The sequence below is a fragment of the Balaenoptera acutorostrata genome, chromosome X, assembly GCF_949987535.1.
Source record: "Balaenoptera acutorostrata chromosome X, mBalAcu1.1, whole genome shotgun sequence".
Taxonomy (NCBI): Eukaryota; Metazoa; Chordata; class Mammalia; order Artiodactyla; family Balaenopteridae; genus Balaenoptera; species Balaenoptera acutorostrata.
Genome location: NC_080085.1, coordinates 42,252,973 through 42,272,291, shown reverse-complemented (window position 1 = coordinate 42,272,291; position 19,319 = coordinate 42,252,973). Strand labels below are relative to the sequence as shown.

Sequence of the window (19,319 nt, the reverse complement as noted above, 5' to 3'; positions counted from 1 at the left end):
AAGAGTAGCCCCCGCTCGCCGCAACTAGAGAAAGCCCGCACACAGCAACAAAGACCCAATGCAGCCAAAAATAAAAAAGTAAATAAATAAATTTATTAAAAAAAATAATAGGCAGAAACTTCCCAAATATGGTAAAAGACATAAATTTACAGATTCAAGCAGGATAAATCCACAGAAAACCACACCTATGCACACTGTAGTCAAACTAATGAAAACCAAAGAAGAAAAGAAAACAGCCAGAAAACAAACAAATAAAAAAAGACATATTACATACAGGGAAACAGTGATTAAAATGACCACTCAGTGCTCAACAGAAGAAATAGAGGTCAAAATACAGAATACAAACTACAAAATTTTTACATGCTGAAGAAAATAAGTGTTACCTGGCTGGGCAAATTTAGGAGTTCCTTGATAAGTTCTTCATGGCTTTTGGTTCTACCCTCTTGTGTTTTTGGTCCCACCCTCTGAGCCATCTTTCCTATTTCATGAAAGGTTGAAAGGTAGCATTTCAGGAAAAGTAGCAGAAGAGTTTTCTCAGTCTGCTTCCTACTATGAGTTGTCTGTGAATCTCACTGGGTTCACTTCCTTAGATGAAAAGTGCACCTACAGATCTCTCTTTGAGATAAGCCATTCTTTATCTTGGACTCCTGCTGAGAGGGCTGAGGGACACACTCTTAAGCTTCCTAGAGGCTCTCTTGTTTGATTGAGATCTATGAGGCACTCTTAATCTCTTCAAGGGGAGTTTTGTGTGGCTGAATGCTCTGGTCCTCTGATCTGAGGTCTTAAAAAAAGGTTGTATAGTCACATCTTTTGCTTTATTTCTAGATCATATTTTCCTGATAGTGTTTCAGAACTATTTCTTAACTTTAGAATCTTGTGCTATCTGCAGAGGCTAATAATTTTCAAAACCATCAAGTCCTGGATCCTTTGTGTTTGACAGTCTTTCTCTCAATTTATCTCCTTTCACATTTTGCTAAAAGCAGCAAGAAGAAACTAGATGCCTTCAACACTTTTCTTGGAAATATTAGATAGATCACCAAGTTCATGAAGCACAATTCTCTACTTTCCACATAACTGCAGATGACAGTGTTGCTAAGTTTCTATCACATAAGCTCCTCCAGTTTCCCAAACATGTTCTTCACTTCCTTTTGAGCCTTCAGCAGCACCCTATAGTCCAAATTTCAATTAATAATCTATTCAGGCAATTTAGGATTTATCTAATATGCTTGTTAAAATCCTTCCAGCCTCCACCCACATCCAAGTTTGAAAGATATTCCCACATTTTTAGGTATGTTATGACAACACCCTACTCCCAGTACCAAAATCTGTGTTAGCTTTCTATTTGATGCATAGCAAATTACCCTAAAACTTAGTGAGTTACAACAATATCCATTATCCCACAGTGGGTCAGGGGTCCAGGTGTGGCTTAGCTAGGTCCTCTCACTCGGGGTCTCCCACAAGGCTGCAATCAAGATGTTGGCCAGGGCTACGTTAATCTTGAACACTGACTTGGAATGACCCACTTCCAAGCTCAGGCAAGTGGTTGTTGATAAGATTCATGTCTCGAGGTTTGTTGTACTGAGTGACTCAGTTCCTCATTGACTGTTGGCCAGTGGCTGCCCTCAGTCCTTTGCCATGTGGATCTCTCCATAGGGAAGTTCACAACATGGTAGCTTGTTTCATCAAAGCCAGCAAGCGAGAAGAGCCAGAGAGAGTGCCAGCAAGATGGAAGTTACAGTCTTTTATAACCTAATCACATAAGTGACATCCCAACACTTTTACCTTATTCTGTTTCTTAGAAGCAAGTCACTAGGTCCAGCCCACATACAAAGGGGAGTGGATTACACAAGGGTATGAATACCGAGAAGTAGGGATCACTGACAGCCAACTTAGAAGGCTGCTTACTAAAAAAAAATCAAAATTTGCATGAAGCAGATAAAGATAAATTTAGAAGGAAATTTATAGCTTTAAATGCTTATATTAGAAAAGAGTCTAAAATCAATGACCTAAAATTTAACCTCAAGGAGCTAGAAAGTAAAAGACCAAATAAACCCAAAGAAGGTAAAAGAAAAGAACTAGCAAAGATCAAAAAAATTAATGAAATAGAAAACAAATGACAGAAAAAGTCAACAAAAAATTAATTCAAGCTATATTATAGACCTAAACATAAAAACTAAAACTAAAAATGTCCCGGAAGAAAACATAAGAGAACATCTTTGCAATGCTGGGACAAGCAAGGATTTCTTGACATAGTACAAAAAGCAACAACCACAAAAGAAAATTTTGGTAAATGGGACCTTATCAAAATTAAAACTTCTGCTCATCAAAAGATGTCATTAACTCATAGACATAGAGAACAGACTTGTGGTTGCCAAGGGGGAGGGGCAGTGGGGGAGGGATGGATTGGGAGTTTGGGGTTAGCAGATGCAAACTATTACATACAGAATAGATACACAACAAGGTCCTACTGTAGAGCACAGGGAATTATATTCAATATCCTGTGATAAGCCATAATGGAAAAGAATGTGAAAAAGAATATATATATGTATAACTGAATCACTTTGCTGTACAGCAGAAATGTTGAACACAACATTGTAAATCAACTATACTTCAATAAAATAAAAATTTTAAAAAGATGTCATTAAGAAAACAAAAAGCCAAGACACAGACTGGGAGAAAATATTTGCAATATGTATACAAAACACCCATATTAAGAATGTATAGGGCTTCCCTGGTGGCGCAGTGGTTGAGAATCTGCCTGCCAATGCAGGGGACGCGGGTTCGAGCCCTGGTCTGGGAAGATCCCACATGCCGTGGAGCAACTAGGCCCGTGAGCCACAATTGCTGAGACTGCGCGTCTGGAGCCTGTGCTCCGCAACAAGAGAGGCCGCGATAGTGAGAGGCCCGCGCACCGCAATGAAGAGTGGCCCCCGCTCGCCGCAACTAGAGAAAGCCCTCGCACAGAAATGAAGACCCAACACAGCCATAAAATAAATAAATAAATAAATAAATAAATAAATAAAATTTAAAAAAAAAAGAATGTATAAAGAACTCCTACAAAGCAAAAGACATGTAACCCTATTTTTTAAAATGGGCAATATATTTGAACAGACACACATGAAAAAGACATACCAATAAAGCATATTAAAAGATGTTCAACATCATTAGTTATAAGGGAAATGCAATTTAAACTACACTGAGATAGCACTATACACTCACTTTCAAAGCTAAAGTTAAAAAGAAACTGAAAAATTGCTGGTAGAAATGTAAAACTGAACTATCACTTTGGAAACTTGTTTGGCAGTTTTTTTTTTTTTTTTGGCTGTTTTGGGTCTTCACTGCTGTGCGCAGGCTTTCTCTAGTTGTGGTGAGCAGGGGCTACTCTTTGTTGTGGTGCCCGGGCTTCTCATTGTGGTGGCTTCTCTTGTTGCGGAGCATGGGCTCTAAGCGCATGGGCTCAGTGGTTGTGGCACGTGGGCCCTAAAGCATGCGGGCTCAGTAGTTGCAGCACGCGGGCCCTAGGGCATGCAGACTCAGTAGTTGTAGCGCACGAGCTTAGTTGCTCCACAGCATGTGGGATCTTCCTGGACCAGGGGTCGAACCTGTGTCCCCTGCATTGGCAGGCGGATTCTTAACCACTGCCCCACCAGGGAAGTCCCTGGTTTTGCAGTTTCTAATAAAGTTAAATATACACCAGCCTGTAATCTGGCAATTCCATTCCTTGGTAGATACTAAAAAGAAATGACAACAATATATCCTCAGAAAATTCCACAAGAATATTTATAGCAGGATTTATCATGATAAAAAAAACTAGAAACATTCCAAATGTTCATCAGCAGGTAAATGCATAAACAAATTATAGTATATTCATATAATTGAATATTCAGCAATAAAAAAGAAAGAGCTACTGGTAGAACCAACAACCTGGATGACTCTCAAAAATTTACAAATAGAAGCCAAATGCAGAGCCAAACACAAACCGTATGATTCTATTTATATGACAATCAAGGACCAGCAGGGCTAATCTATAGGGATTAAAAATATTAACAATGAAAAAAAAAATATATTAACAATGGTTGCCTCAGGGGGAGGATATTGACTGATTAGGCAGGAACCTTCAAGGGTGATGGACATGTTCTATATTTTAATCTGAGTTATGGGTATACATACTTGTCAAAATTCATTAAAGTATACCATTTAAGATCTGGGTAATTCAATGTAGTTCAAATATAACTCAGTTTCAAAAAACACAGAAAACAAAAAGTGCATATTATAAATACATTCAGGGTACAATGTGGGCCCCAAAGAGAAAACAGTCGATTCTACTGGGGATGTAGGTTTAGGTTCCATAGAGCTGGTACAGTTTAAACTGAATCCTGGAAAAAATAAGTGTGATAGAGATAAGTGGGGGAAAATGTTTTCCAGAAAAGACAAAGAGATTGGTGTGGAGACAGGAAAATACACAGTAATTAAGCAAAGAGCGAACAGCTTTGTGAAAAGGAGAGATTATATAATATGTCAAGGAGGCAATTAAGAGAAAAAACAATCCAAGGAAGTATGCTGGAGTCTGATCATGAAATAGTATGAATTCTTTTAGTAACAGATCACCACTGAAGTGTTTTATTTTTATTTTTTTAAGTTAAAATTTATATTTGGGAATAAAAATTCATAATAACAAATTTTTTATAAAACTGCCACACAGGAACACACCTTAAGATACCATTACATGCTTCATTTACTTAGAAAAAGTTACAGACATAGTCAAAACAAATAGCTCTCATTTATAAATGTGAGTTCCTTTCTTTTAGCAAAAGAAAGCTCACGGGAAATGTCAGACTGAAAACCAGCGGGATACAGCGATGCAGGGATAGCTCAACACCTCCTGAGCTAGAAGGCTCGGAGCCAGGCCTCCCTGGCTGGGGGCTGTGCTGCTTCTCCTCTCTGGCCTTCAGTTTCCCTGGCACCAAAGGAGGGAAGACTGGATGACTGATAAAGCCCTGGGTGCCATGGTCCTTTCATTTCAGAAAACAGTATATGATCATAACAGTATCATTCTCCTTTGATTGTAAATGTCAATAGAATACAACTTAACATGCTGAAAAATTTTACTGCAAAGAGTGCTATGATTTTTCCCATACTCTGCAAAGGATGGATGAGGGCCCACATTATCAGGCCACACTCACTGCTTATATTGGAAAATGAGGAAATGCTAATGAAATTGCTCTTATGGACTGACATTCATGGATGGCAGAAAGGGACGTTCCAGAAGGAGTCCAGGATTTGCTCTTCGGCAGTATTTCAGCTCCCGGCCAAAGTTCGGTGGCCAAGTGCACACATGGGCACACCCATGCCCGCGTGCAGTCTGTAAAGGTCACTGAGCACTTGTTAACCTTGAAGGGGAAAGAGAAACTTCAGTATTTTCCCCCAACGACACTCCAAGCCTCTTGTAAATCATATTCAAATTCATACACTTAAGCATTAATTTACATACTTAATTTCTGACAGGCTGACAACCGCAGCCCTTCTCCCCCTCAGTGTAAAGTGAGAAGTGAATTGCTATTCAGTGTATCCGTTACACTGGTAGTGGTGCTAAGTGTATTTTATATAATGTGCTATCTACACAAAGGCAGATAAGAATTTGATTTAACATCCAGTTAAAAGCCATCATTGAAAAATTAAAAAAAAAAGAGTGCTATGATTTTTATTATGACTCTCACCATCTTTGGAAAATTTCCATTTCAGAAGTTTGATGTGGTTCACTTTCTTGGAGCTTCTTGCCTTGGGAGCATCCTCCACGCACACCAGTACCTATGAAGATAATTAGCCAGCATCCCTTTCCCTGAAGCCGTAGTCTATGGCTCTGCCTTCATCACATAGGCTGCGCTGTGTCCCTGTTCAAGCTCAAACTATCTTCTAATTACGGAGTGCCCAGATGCTTGATTTACTGTTTCTTCCTTACACCTCACTGTGTATTCTGCAAGTTGTATTTTAGTATGTTCCTACAGAGTTTCTTCAATTCACGCTGCTATCAGTGTGATCAAAGTTTGAAGTTTTGACATAAGAGCCCTTCAGGTATTCTGTGGGAAAGCGAGGCCCAGCAGCTAGTGGGAAGAGTTGTATTTCAGCACCTTAGAGTCCTAACTCTGTCTCCCTCTATTAATGTTGCATTTAACCTTGAGAGTGTCAACTTAGTTTTCTCACACATTTTCAAGTAAAACATTTAGTTCCTTTTTCAATACTAAACATGATTTTTTCTTTTAACAACAAAGACATGCATCACAAAACCATGTGCTCAGAGAAGTGATGTAAAAATACCATTGTCTCATCTCCAAATACTAATTCTAAGATCAAGGTCTTCAAGCCTTTGACCACGCACATGGACCACCAATTTCTAGGATACATTATTCCACATCATCATTTCTATAGTTTGACAAAAACCATAACACATTCTCTGATACAACAACATATCCATATCAATGAAATACATTACTGCAATGTTTAACTTCTTCCATAATTCCTTGAAAATCTGTAGCATAGCATAATCACTAAAACTTGCTAATTATGAGAGCTGTTAATTTATAATCCTCTCATAATGACTGTACCACTATCCATTTTTATTTATTCTTAAATTCAATTTCAACTACCTGATTGTGTCTGAGGTAGCTTCATAGTAGTTTTATTGCTATGAAAGTGACATGTTTCCAAGTATCACCTGGGGGATTAGATTAGATTTAAATGAGAGAGGAAAATATAGTATCAGTTACACCGTTTCCTCACTTGGCATACAAAATTTTTTTAAAAATCATCCATTTCTTTAGTGATTAAAAATACAGTTCTTTTGTGAGCATAGACACAATACAAGGAATCTGTTTCTTTGAGTGAAAAGCAGAATCAGTGGAAAAGGACTCGAATTCTATCGCTAGCTTTTGGTTCACCCAAGTGAGAGCATGCATAAGCTCAAGCTTGTAAGCGTACTGTTTCAGCATTGCACAAAGTGACTGGATGAACCAGGATCCGTCCTTTGAATTTCGCCAGGAATAGTAACCAGGTGCTGTAGAATATGCACACAAGAAGTCTGCCTCAAGCGGTATTTTCTGACAGGCCGTGTCATCCTCAACACCACTGTCTGTCTCAATACCACAGTCCAGTTCTGTGCCTCGGCAGGCCTGAATAATGAAAAGTTTGGGTTTTCCAGTTAGACTTCTACATCAGTCCCCTCTGAAGAAACCTGTTAATTTTTTCAGATCGACAGGTCCATTTGTTCCAAAAATTCTTCCTTCCTCACCATGGCTTAGAAGCACGCAAATATAACTGCTCCTTTTGCTATGATCTTCTTTAGAAACACTGTACATTAATTCCAAAATTTCTTTACATGTAAGATCATTTTTATTCCTGACTTCGTATTTCAAGTTCGTGAAGGTTTCCCAGAGGTTTGCTGCATCTACATCTGTACCAGACTGACATGACATTCCAGTACTTTTATGAAAGTTCTTGTTATTAATTATCATACATAAACCCATTTCAGGATAATCTATTTTGTAACTATCATCCAAGGATATTCCAGAGTTCATTGATTTGCTTCCATGTAAGACCTTTGTCTCTGAAGTTTTAATGGATTTTGAATCCACTGAATTTTCAGTGTTCTCCATGGATACTTTTATTAATGTTCAGCCCCCATGCCGCAGCCACTGGCTGGCTCTGCTCGGCTCGGTTCCTGCTCTCTGAAGTGTTTTATATATCAGGAAAGAGACATTACCTGAGTTTTACACTAAAATGATTATCCTTCCTCTAAGTACTGCATTTCAGGACACACCAATAGTCGATTATGGAAATTTATTCTTTCAGAAGTATTCCAACTAATAAATGCTAATAAAAGCAAGAATCACCAACGGCTGCCAAAACCATTGGGTGAAAGAATAAAGGGACTTTAAAACCTATGGATTGGGTTGACAACACCTGAACATACTGAGAGAGAGACAACCAGGCATTATGTGCCTTCTGGGGGGATGAACTAGCAAGCACTCAGTACCACCTATGGGGCTTCCCTGGTGGCGCAGTGGTTGAGAATCTGCCTGCCAATGCAGGGGACACGGGTTCGAGCCCTGGTCTAGGAAGATCCCACATGCCGCGGAGCAACTAGGCCTGTGAGCCACAACTACTGAGCCTGTGCGTCTGGAGCCTGTGCTCCGCAACAAGAGAGGCCACGATAGTGAGAGGCCCATGCATCGCGATGAAGAGTGGCCCCCGCTTGCCACAACTAGAGAAAGCCCTCACACAGAAACGAAGACCCAACACAGCCAAGAAAAAATAAATAATAAATAAATTTTAAAAATACCACCTATGAAGTATTTTTGCCTAAAAATTGAATCTGCATTGATCAAGCCTCTAGATTTATCTGTTCACATTAAAATGGTGATATGGGAACTATTAAATACTCCACAAGAATACACTTATCAAATTCTAAAATGTGGAACACAGCTCGGGGCAAGTGGTCCAATTTCTTCAATAAATAAATAGTAAGGGGAAAAACAAGAGGGAGGAGAATTGGTTAGATCTGTTCCAGATTAAAAGGGACTTGAGAGACTATTGGGAGAAAATTCTCCACAAATCTCACATTTCTGTATATCTTTCAAGCAGACTCATAACTGCCTTTTTTCCAAACTATCTTTTCAAAGATATTTATATAGTGAACAGGCTTAGAAGATAGAGTGCCCCTCTCCAGAGCAAAGGGCAGGTTATACTAGAAATTGTACTCAAGATATTTCTTCCTCAAGGCAAGGATCAGGCAGGCTTACTGCCCTTCATGAAAGGTTCGAGATCTATAAACTTGGGGTTCCTCTCCTATAATGGAATCCACTGCATGTGCAGGTATCACCTGGCCCTCTGCATCACCCTGTGGGAATTGAGGCTTAGAGAAGTGGTGCAAATGTTCACACTCTGGCTACCACTAATGCTGTGAGTATTCAAGTCCTTTGTCTCGGACCCAGGAGTTCATGTCTTCTACCAGCATCCATGAAACTGTGCCCAGCTAACTTGTTAGCTTGCAAGTAGGATAAAATCTCAGACCTTTCACAGTTCTTGGAAGTTTTGATGATTAGGATGGGCAGTGCAAGGGCTAACCAAGCACTTGGCCCAACAAGGATCCTGCAGGAGCCACAGAAGCTGTAGGAGTTGCAGGCTGACTGGTGTCCCACACCACCCTGCTGAGCCAGCAGGTCACTTCCAAATGATGGTGGAGTAGAAGGACATGAGCTCACCCCCTTCTTATGAAAACACCAAAATCACAACTAATTGCTGAACAACCATCAACAAAAAAATGCTGGAACCTACCAAAAAAGGATACCCTACTCCCAAAGACAAAGAGGAGGCCACAGCAAGATGGTAGGAGGGGCACAACTGTGATAAACACAAATCTCATCCCTGCCAGGTGGGTGACCCACAAACTGGAAAACAATTATACCACAGAAGTTATCCCCCAGGAGTGAAAGTTCTGAGCCCCACGTCAGGCTCCCCAGCCCGGGGGTCTGGCAACAGGAGGAGGAGCCAGAGAATGTAGATGTGAAGTCTAGTGGAGTTTGATCGTAGGACTTCCACAGGGCTGGGGGAAAGAGAGACTCCACTCTTGGATGGCACACACAAAGTCTTGTGCGCACCAGGACTCAGGGGAAAAAGGCAGTGACCCCGTAAGAGACTGGGCCAGACCTACCTGTTAGTACTGAAGGGTATTCTGTGGAGGTGAGGGGTGGCTGGGGCTCACTGCAGGGAAAAGGACACTGGCAGCAGCAGTTCTGGGAAGTACCCATTGGCGTGAGCCCTCCTGGAGGCCACCATTAGCCCCACCAAACAGCCTGTAGGCTCCAGTGCTGGGTCGCCTCAGGCCAAACAACAAACAGGTTGGGGACACAGCCCCACCCATCAGCAGACAAACAGATTAAAGTTTTACTGAGCACAGCCCTGCCCACCAGAGGGACAAGACCCACTTCCACCCACCACCAGTCCCTCCTAGCAGGAAGCTTGCACAAGTCCCTTAGATAGCCTCATCCACCAGAGGGCAGACAGCAGAAGCAAGAAGAACTATAATCCTGCAGCCTGTGGAACGGAATCCACAATCACAGAGAATTAGGCAAAATGAAACGGCAAAGGAAGTGGAGATAGGCAACCTTCCAGAAAAAGAATTCAGAATAATGACAGTGAAGATGATCCAATATCTCGGAAAAAGAATGGAGGTAAGGATCAAGAAGATGCAAGAAATGTTTAACAAAGACCTAGAAGAACTAAAGAACAAACAAACAGAGATGAACAATACAGTAAATGAAATGAAAAATACACTAGAAGGAATCAATAGCAGAGTAAATGAGGCAGAAGAACAGATAAGTGACCTGGAAGACAGAATGGTGGAAATCACTGCCTCAGAACAGAATAAAGAAAAAAGAATGAAAATGAAGACAGTCTAAGAGACCTCTGGGACAACATTAAATGCACTAACATTCATATTATAGGGATCCCAGAAGGAGAAGAGAGAGAGAAAGGACCTGAGAAAATAGTTGAAGAGATAATTGCTGAAAACTTCCCCAACATGGGAAAGGAAACAGTCACCCAAGTCCAGGAAGTGAGGAGAGTCCCAGCAGGATAAACCCAAGGAGGAACATGCTGAGACACATAGTAATCAAACTGACAAAAATTAAAGACAAAGGATAGGCTGTGCACAGAGATGTGGCTTTCTGGAAAAGGAAATATAAGGGACTCACAGGGCTTCCCTGGTGGCGCAGTGGTTGAGAATCTGCCTGCCAATGCAGGGGACATGGGTTCGAGCCCTGGTCTGGGAAGATCCCACATGCCACAGAGCAACTAGGCCTGTGAGCCACAACTACTGAGCCTGCGCGTCTGGAGCCTGTGCTCCGCAACAAGAGAGGCCGCGACAGTGAGAGGCCCGCGCACCGCGATGAAGAGTGGCCCCCGCTTGCCGCAACTAGAGAAAGCCCTCGCACAGAAACGAAGACCCAACACAGCCAAACTAACTAAATCAATAAATAAATAAAATTAAAAAAAAAAATAAGGGACTCACAGACCTCCCTGCCCCGAAGATGTCCACATCCTAATCCCTGGAACCTGTGGATATGTTATACTACATGGCAATGGGGAATTTAGGTTGCAAATGGAATTAAGGTTGCTAATCAACTGACCCTGAGACAAGGAAATTATCTTGGACTATTAGGTTAGGGCCAATGTAAAGAGTCCTTAAAAGTGTAGGAGTGAGGTAGAAGAGAAGGTTAGAGTGATATAGTGTGAGAAGAACTGACCCACTAATGCTGGCTTTAAAGATGAAGAGGACCATGTCAAGGAACATGTGTGGCCTCTAGAAGCTGGAAAGAGCAAAGAAATAGATTCTTGAGCCTTCAAAAAGGAACCCACCCCTGCCAACATCTTAACTTTAGCCCAGTGAGAGCCATTTTGGACTTCTGAACTACAGAACTATAAGATAATAAATTTCTGTTGTTTTAAGCCACTGAGTTTGTGGCAATTTGTCACAGCAATGATAGAAAACTAAGACAGGCAAATTAAGGAGATCTGAGGGAAGTCTATGGAATCAGTAGTGAAAATGTTCAACCAAATTGTATGGTCAACTGTTCAATATATGGTCCTCCACTTTACTGGCAGTCAATGAGGAGGAACTGGAGAAGTTATTGCACACCAAGTACCACAAAGTAGGTTTAAAGACAGCTGTCTGAACAGTGTTCTGGTTGGTCCTAACTCTCATCCAGGTTGGGGCTTCCTCACCAATCTTGTGGCCAATCTCAAGTCCACCCCATTGTAACAGCTAGGATAGGCATACCTCAGAGATACTGTGGGTATTCCAGACCACCACAATAAAGCAAATATTGCAATAAAGTGAGACACACAAATTTTTTGGTTTCCCAGTGCATATAAAAGTTATGTTTATACTATATTGTCGTCTATTAAGTGTGCAACAGCATTATATCTAAAAAAGCAATGTACATATCTTAATTAAAAAATACTTTATTGCTAAAAAAATGCTAACCATCATCTGAGCCTTCCACAAGTCATAATCTTTTTGCTGGTGGAGGGTCTTGCCTTGATGTTGGTGGCTGCTGACTGATCAGTGTGGTGGCTGCTGAAGGATGGGCTGACTGTGGCAATTTCCTAGTAGAATATAACAGTGAAGTTTGCCTCATTGACTGACTCTTCCTTTCATGAATGATTTCTCTGTAGCATGCAATGCTGTTTGATAGCATTTTAACCACAGTAGAACTTCCTTCAAAATGCGAGTCAATCCTCTCAAACACTGCCACTGCTTTATCAACTAAGTTTATGTCATATTCTAAATCCTTTGTGGTCATTTCTTTACTGGTGAGCTTTCCCATTCATAATTTTCTTGTTCCTAGTTGTGGCCTTTTCTTTTCCCTAGAGAAGTTCCTTTAGCATTTGTTGTAAAGCTGGTTTGGTGGTGCTGAATTCTCTTAGCTTTTGCTTGTCTGTAAAGCTTTTGATTTCTCCATCAAATCTGAATGAGAGCCTTGCTGGGTAGAGTATTCTTGGTTGTAGGTTTTCCCTTTCCATCACTTTAAATATATCATGCCACTCCCTTCTGGCCTGCAGAGTTTGTGCTGAAAAATCAGCTGATAACATTATGGGGATTCCCTTGTATGTTATTTGCTGCTTTTCCCTTGTTGCTTTTAATATTTTCTCTTTGTCTTAAATTTTTGTCAATTTGATTAATATGTGTCTCAGCATGTTGGGTTTGTCCTGTATGGGACTCTCTGCACTTCCTGGACTTGGGTGACTGTTTCCAAGAAAATGTTAGGCAAGTTTTCAGCTATTATCTCTTCAAATATTTTCTCAGGCCCTTTCTCTCTTTCTTCTCCTTCTGGGTCCCCTATAATGCCAATGTTGGTGTGTTTAATGTTGTCCCAGAGGTCTCTTAAACCATCCTCATTTCTTTTCATTCTTTTTTCTTTATTCTGTTCTAAGGCAGTGATTTCCACCATTCTGTCTTCCAGGTCACTTACCCGTTCTTCTGCCTCATTTATTCTGCTATTGATTCCTTCTAGAGAATTTTTAATTTCATTTATTGTGTTGTTCAACTCTATTTCTTTGTTCTTTGTATCTTCTAGCTCTTTGTTAAACATTTGTTGTATCTTCTTGGTCTGCGCCTCCATTCTTTTTCCGAGATCTTGGATCATCTTTACTATCATTACTCTGAATAATTTTTCAGGTAGATTGACTATCTCCACTTCACTTAGTTGTTTTTCTGGGGTTTTATCTTGTTCCTTCGTCTGGCACACATTCCTCTGCTGTCTCATTTTGTCTAACTTTCTGTGTTTGTGGTCTCCGTTCCATAGGCTGCACAATTGTAGTTCCTCTTGCTTCTGGTGTCTGCCCCCTGGTAGGTGAGGCTGGTCTAAGAGGCTTGTGTAAGCTTCCTGGTGGGAGGGACTGGTGCCTCGATTCTAAACTAACTTCTTAATCAATTGACACCCAGTGGATTTGGCACATGTTTCATTCCATTTCTAGTTATAGAGATTGAGCAGTCCAAGAACAAAGGGCCAGCATGAAGGTTCTGGTGAAGGTCTGCTTCCTCCTCACTGTGTCTTCAGGTTGTGGAAGCAGCAGAGATTTTTAAAATAAGAGATTCCCAGAGAACTTTTGCACCTGAGGCAGGCAATTTTTTCTCCTTTATTCACTCTACTCTGCTGGCTTGGATAGTTCAGTGGAACAGTTTAGTTACTCTCCATCCTTGATAAGATTGCCTTGGGCCTCACCACCCCAACCAGCCTTCAGGTACTTCTGTATTAGGAGATATTCTTTCTTGAGAGTATAATTCTGACTGCTTCTGTCTCAATCTCGATTTTAATTGTTGAGATTAAAGCTCTGCCCTCAAAGTCATTCTCCTCTACAGCACTCACATCAGCCAGGTGCTCCCCAGAACTAAATAAGAGACAAGGCTCAGGTTGAGGGCTGATGGCCTAGTCCCTTTGTTGTCATTTCAACAGTATTCACAGCATCTTCACCAGGAGTAGATTCTATTTCAAGAAACCACTTTTTTTGCTCATACATAAGAAGCTACTCCTTGTCTAACCAAGTTTTATGATGAGATTGCAGGAATTTGGTCACATCTTCAGGCTCTACTTTGAATTCAAGTCCGCTTGCTATTTCCACCACATCTGCAGTTACTTCCTTCACTGAAGTCTTGAATCCCTCAAAGTCATCCATGAGGTTGGAATCAACTTCTTCCAAACTTGTGTTAATGTTGATATTTTTATCTCTTCCCATGAATCATGAATATTCTTAATGGCATCTAGAATGGTGAATCCTTTCCAGAAGGTTTTCAATTGACTTTGCCCAGATCTATCAGAGGAATCACTACCTATGGCAGCTATAGCATTATAAGATGTATTTCTTAAATAATAACACTTGATGTTGAAATTACTCCTTGACCCATGGGCTGTAGATGGATACTGTGTTAGCAGGCATGAAAACAACATTAATCTTGCTGTACAATCTCCATCAGAGCTTCTGGGTGACCAGGTACATTGCCAATGAGTAGTAATATTTTGAAAGCAATCTTTTTTTTTCTGAGCAGTAGGTCTCAACAGTGGACTTAAAATATTCAGTAAACCATGTTGTAAACAGATGCGCTGTCATCCAGGCTTTGTTGTTTCACTTACAGAGGACAGGCAGAGTAGATTTAGCATAATTCTTAAGGGCCCTAGGATTTTCAGAATGGTCAATGAGCATTTGCTTTTTCTTAAAGTCATCAGCTGCATTAGCTCCTAAAGTCGGCCTTCAAAGTTAGAAACTTTGAAGCCAGGCATTAACTTCTCTCTAGCTATGAAAGTCCTAGATGGCATCTTCTTCCAATATAAAGCTCTTTCATCTACACTGAAAATCTGTTGTTTGGTGTAGCCACCTTTATTAGTTATTTTAGCTAGATCTTCTGGATAACTTGCTGCAGGTTCTACATCAGCACTTGCTATTTCACCTTGTGCTTTCATGTTACGGAAAAGGTTTCCTTAACCCTCATAAACCAACCTCTGCTAGCTTCAAACTTTTCTTCTCTAGCTTCCAAACCTCTCTCAGCCTTCATAGAATAGAAGAGAGTTAGGGCCTTGCTCTGGATTAGGCTTTGGCTTAAGGGAATCTTGTGGCTGGTTTGATCTTCTATCCAGACCACTAAAACCCTTCTCCATATCAGCAATAAAGTGGTTTCACTTTCTTATCATTTGTGTGTTCACTGGAGTACCACTTTTAATTTCCTTCAAGAACTTTTTCTTTGTACTCACAACTTGGCTGTTTAGTGCAAGAGGCCTAGCTTTCAGGCTATCTCAACTTTTGACATGCCTTCCTCACTAAGCTTAATCATTTCTAGCTTTTGATTTAAAGTGAGAGACTCTTCCTTTCACTTGAACACTTAGAGGCAATTGTAAGGTTATTAATTGGTCTAATTTCAATATTGTTATGTCTCAGGGAATAGGGGGGCCTGAGGAGAGGGAGAGGGACAGGGAACGGCTAGTCAGTGGAGCAGTTTGAACACATACATTTATCAACTAAGTTTGCCGTCTTATATGGGAACAGTTTGTGGCATCCTAAAACAATTAACAATAGTAACATCAAAGATCACTGGTCAAGGGGCTTCCCTGGTGGCGCAGTGGTTGAGAATCTGCCTGCCAATGTAGGGGACACGGGTTCGAGCCCTGGTCTAGGAAGATCCCACATGCCGCGGAGCAACTAGGCCCGTGAACCACAATTACTGAGCCTGCGCGTCTGGAGCCTGTGCTCCGCAACAAGAGAGGCCGCGATAATGAGAGGCCCACGCACCACGATGAAGAGTGGCCCCACTTGCCGCAACTAGAGAGGGCCCTAGCACAGAAACGAAGACCCAACACAGCCATAAATAAATAAATATTAAAAAAAAGATCATTGGTCAAAGATCACCGTAACAAATATAATAATAAGGAAAAAGTTTGAAATATTGCAAGAATTACCAAAATGTGACACACAGACATGAAGTAAGCAAATGCTGTTGCAAAAATGGTGCCAATAGACTTGCTCAACATAGGGTTGCCACAAAGCTTCAATTTGTAAAAAAACCACAGTACCTGCAAAGCAAAGTGCAATAAAACGAGGGATGCCTGTACTAAGAGTCAGTGGAGGGCAGTGGTAGCTCCCAGCACTTCTCAGACAACAGTTACAGAGATGAGCATCTATACTCAGGGCAAAAGGAGGGAAACTTGTTACCAGTATGGGCAGAAGCCAGGCACATGGTTACAGCTTTGGCTGGTTGGTTGAAAGAGGAGCAGGAGGGCATGTGAAGCTTGTTATGGAAGAATGGAAACAGCTGGAATGTCTTATGGCTCAGCCCCTCCTACAGTCTATCATGCCAACCTCAGATCTATTGAGAAACAACAGCCAAAGGTCTCAGAGGTTTTTTGCAGTAGGTCCTGCCTGCTATAATTCAGCCTTCTTGGTGAGGTTTCCCTGAGACAAACTCCTGTGGGAAACCACAGATGAGGCAGTGACTAGCATCCAGGCTCTTACTGCCCCATACTGGATCTTTAATGCTGATGAAGATGAAAATGACCTACTGCCAAATGAGAAAATGACCCAAAGAATTCTAGATAAAATTTTGAGGTCAGCCTCACTGCCCTGAAAGACTTCCCTAGCCTTTATCTTAAAAGTAGGTGAAAACTTAAGATATGCTATTCAAGATGGGGTTCAGAATGTGCTACCCCCACATATGGCACCCTGGCATACTGGATATTTTAAGCTGAAGGGGTTGGAGAACACAGAAGAAGTAGGGAGGTCATGCTGACCTTCCCCCACCCGTCTCCCCTGAAACAGATCACCCTCATGTGACAGGTGCCCTGCCTACACCCAGAGGAAAGCAGCATCGTTATCTCCAAAAACAAAGGGATCCTCAGAAACAAGTCGTGCTAACTTTCCCACAGTTTACTACATTTACCTCATACTCTCTGCCCTATCATATTCCTCCACAACTGTCCACTCTTCATCAAACCAGCATAAAACTCCTCAGGTCTAACTGTTTCTTTGGGTCTTAATTTCCTTATGAAGGCTCCCACCTCGTGTAAAACTTACAAATAAATGTGTATGCTTTTCTCCTGTTAATCTGTCTCTGTCAGTTTAATTTTCAGATCCAGCCAGGTACCCTAAGAAGGTCGAGAAAACCTTTCCTCCTCCTCTACACTATCATGAAAATGGGCAGCGAGTGCCCCGGATTAAAGTGGACATCTTAAAAAGAAAAAGTTGCTACTGCACTAGTAATGCCTGAGCTAGCCAATGGGCACGAACGGAAAGCAATATGGCTGTGGCTGCAGAATTGAGGCATCCTAAAAGTTGAAAGACATGGCATCAGTCACAAGGACCTTGCTGCCAGATGCAGAGCTCTGGGCATACTGAAAACATGAGATCATTTGGTTGAGCCCCAAGCAGCCGTTGCATTGTTCAAAACTAAACATAAACGTAAAGACTTGCCTGCTGGCATGGAACCGCCCTCTCACTCCATGCCTCATCCCTCCCTTCCCTTCTACCCTGAAAGCAGCTGCTTTGAAGCAATGATTGGGGTGGGACAGAGGGCTCCCTGTTCCCAAGAGGGACCAGAGGCCATACACCCCCCTGAGTATGCTGGAGAACTTCAGGGGAGGGAGAGTCTCAGCCTTTAAAAGCTCTGTTGGATACAGGCACCCGAGACCATCCTATCTGATCTTGAGGGAGTAAGGGAGCACCCAGATTCAGCTGATGGGGTTTAGGTATGGATTAGTGCGGAAAGGAAACTTAAGTGACCTTGGGGGTTGAGGGGGCCCTTTGGGCCAATTCAATGTACACCTGACCCTTGAAAAACATGGGTTTGAGCTCCGCGGGTCCACTTACATGTGGATTTTTTCAAAAAATCTACTGGAAAAATCCTTGGGGATTTGCGACAATTTGAAAAACTCACAGATGAACCGTGTAGCCTAGAAATATCGAAAAAATTTTAAAAAGTTAGGTATGTCATGAATGCATAAAATATTTGTAGATACTAGTCTATTTTGTCATTTACTGCCATAAAATATACACAAATCTATTATATAAAGTTAAAATTTATCAAAACTTATGCACACACTTACAGACCACACATGGCGCTGTTCACAGTCAGGAGAAATGTAAACAAATGTAAAAATGCAGTAATAAATCATAACTGCATAAAATTAGCTGTAGTCCATACCGTACTGTAATAATTTCATAGCCACCTCCTTTTGCGATTGCAATGAGCTCAAGTGTTGAGAGTATCCGCTTAAAACGCTGTGTGACGCTAATCATCTCTGCATGAGCAGTTTATCTCTCCAGTAAATTGCATATCACAGTAACAAGTCATCTCTCGTGGTTCTCATGTATTTTTCATCGTGTTTAGTGCACTACCGTAAATCTTGAATAACACCGTGGGACCCATACAAAGTGCCACTAGTGATGCTGGAAGTGCTCCCAAGAAGCAGAGGAAAGCCATGACATTACAAGAAAAAGCTGAATTGCTTGCTATGTGCTATATGTTGAGGTCTGCAGGTGTGGCTGCCCACCATTTCAAGATAAATAAATCCAGCAAAAGGACTATTACTTTTTTTTAAAAAAAGGAAATTGGTGAAGCTATCACTGCAGCTATGCCAGCAGGCATGAAAACCTTGCACTTTTTGTGAAATGTTTTTCAACTCGTATTGAAAATGCAGCTTTTATTTGGATGCAGGGTTGCTCTGAGAAAGGCATACCTATAGACTCTAACATGATTTGAGCAAAAGCAAAGTCTTTCTACAACAACCTAAAGCAAAACGAAGGTGAAGGATCTAAAGCTGGAGAATGTAATGCCATCAAAGGATGGTTTGATAATTTTAGAAAGAGGTTTGGCCTTTAAAATGTCAAGATAAGAGGAGAAGCAGCTTCTGCTGACTAAGAGGCAGCAGACGAGTTCCCAGACACTATTAAGAAAATCATCAAGGAGATGAGGTATCTGCCTGAACAGGTTTTTAATGCAGGCCAAAGTGCCCTATTGTGGAAAAAATGCCACAAAGGACATTTATTAGTAAGGAAGAGAAGTGAGCACCAGGATTTAAGGCAGGAGGGATAGGCTAACTCTGTTTTGTGCAAACACAGTCGGGTTTATGATCAGGACTGCCCTTATCTATAAAGCTGCTAACCCCTGAGCCCTGAAGGGAAAAGATAAACACCAGCTGCCAATCTTTTGATGGTACAACAAGAAGGCCTGGACAACCAGAACTCTTTTTCTGGATTGGTCCCATCGATGCTTTGTCCCC

General features: G+C 41.3%; 2 protein-coding genes across 3 annotated transcripts in view; both read right to left on the bottom strand.

The window, feature by feature from the left end:
- Positions 1–19,319, bottom strand: part of ZNF81 (zinc finger protein 81) — a 78,892-nt gene that overhangs the window by 33,348 nt on the left and 26,225 nt on the right. The gene's annotated exons all lie outside the window — the stretch shown is intronic.
- LOC102999375 (caspase-3-like) lies at positions 6,822–7,649 on the bottom strand. Its single transcript, XM_057537843.1, is given in 1 exon segment — positions 6,822–7,649. A coding segment is annotated over 1 exon segment (828 nt).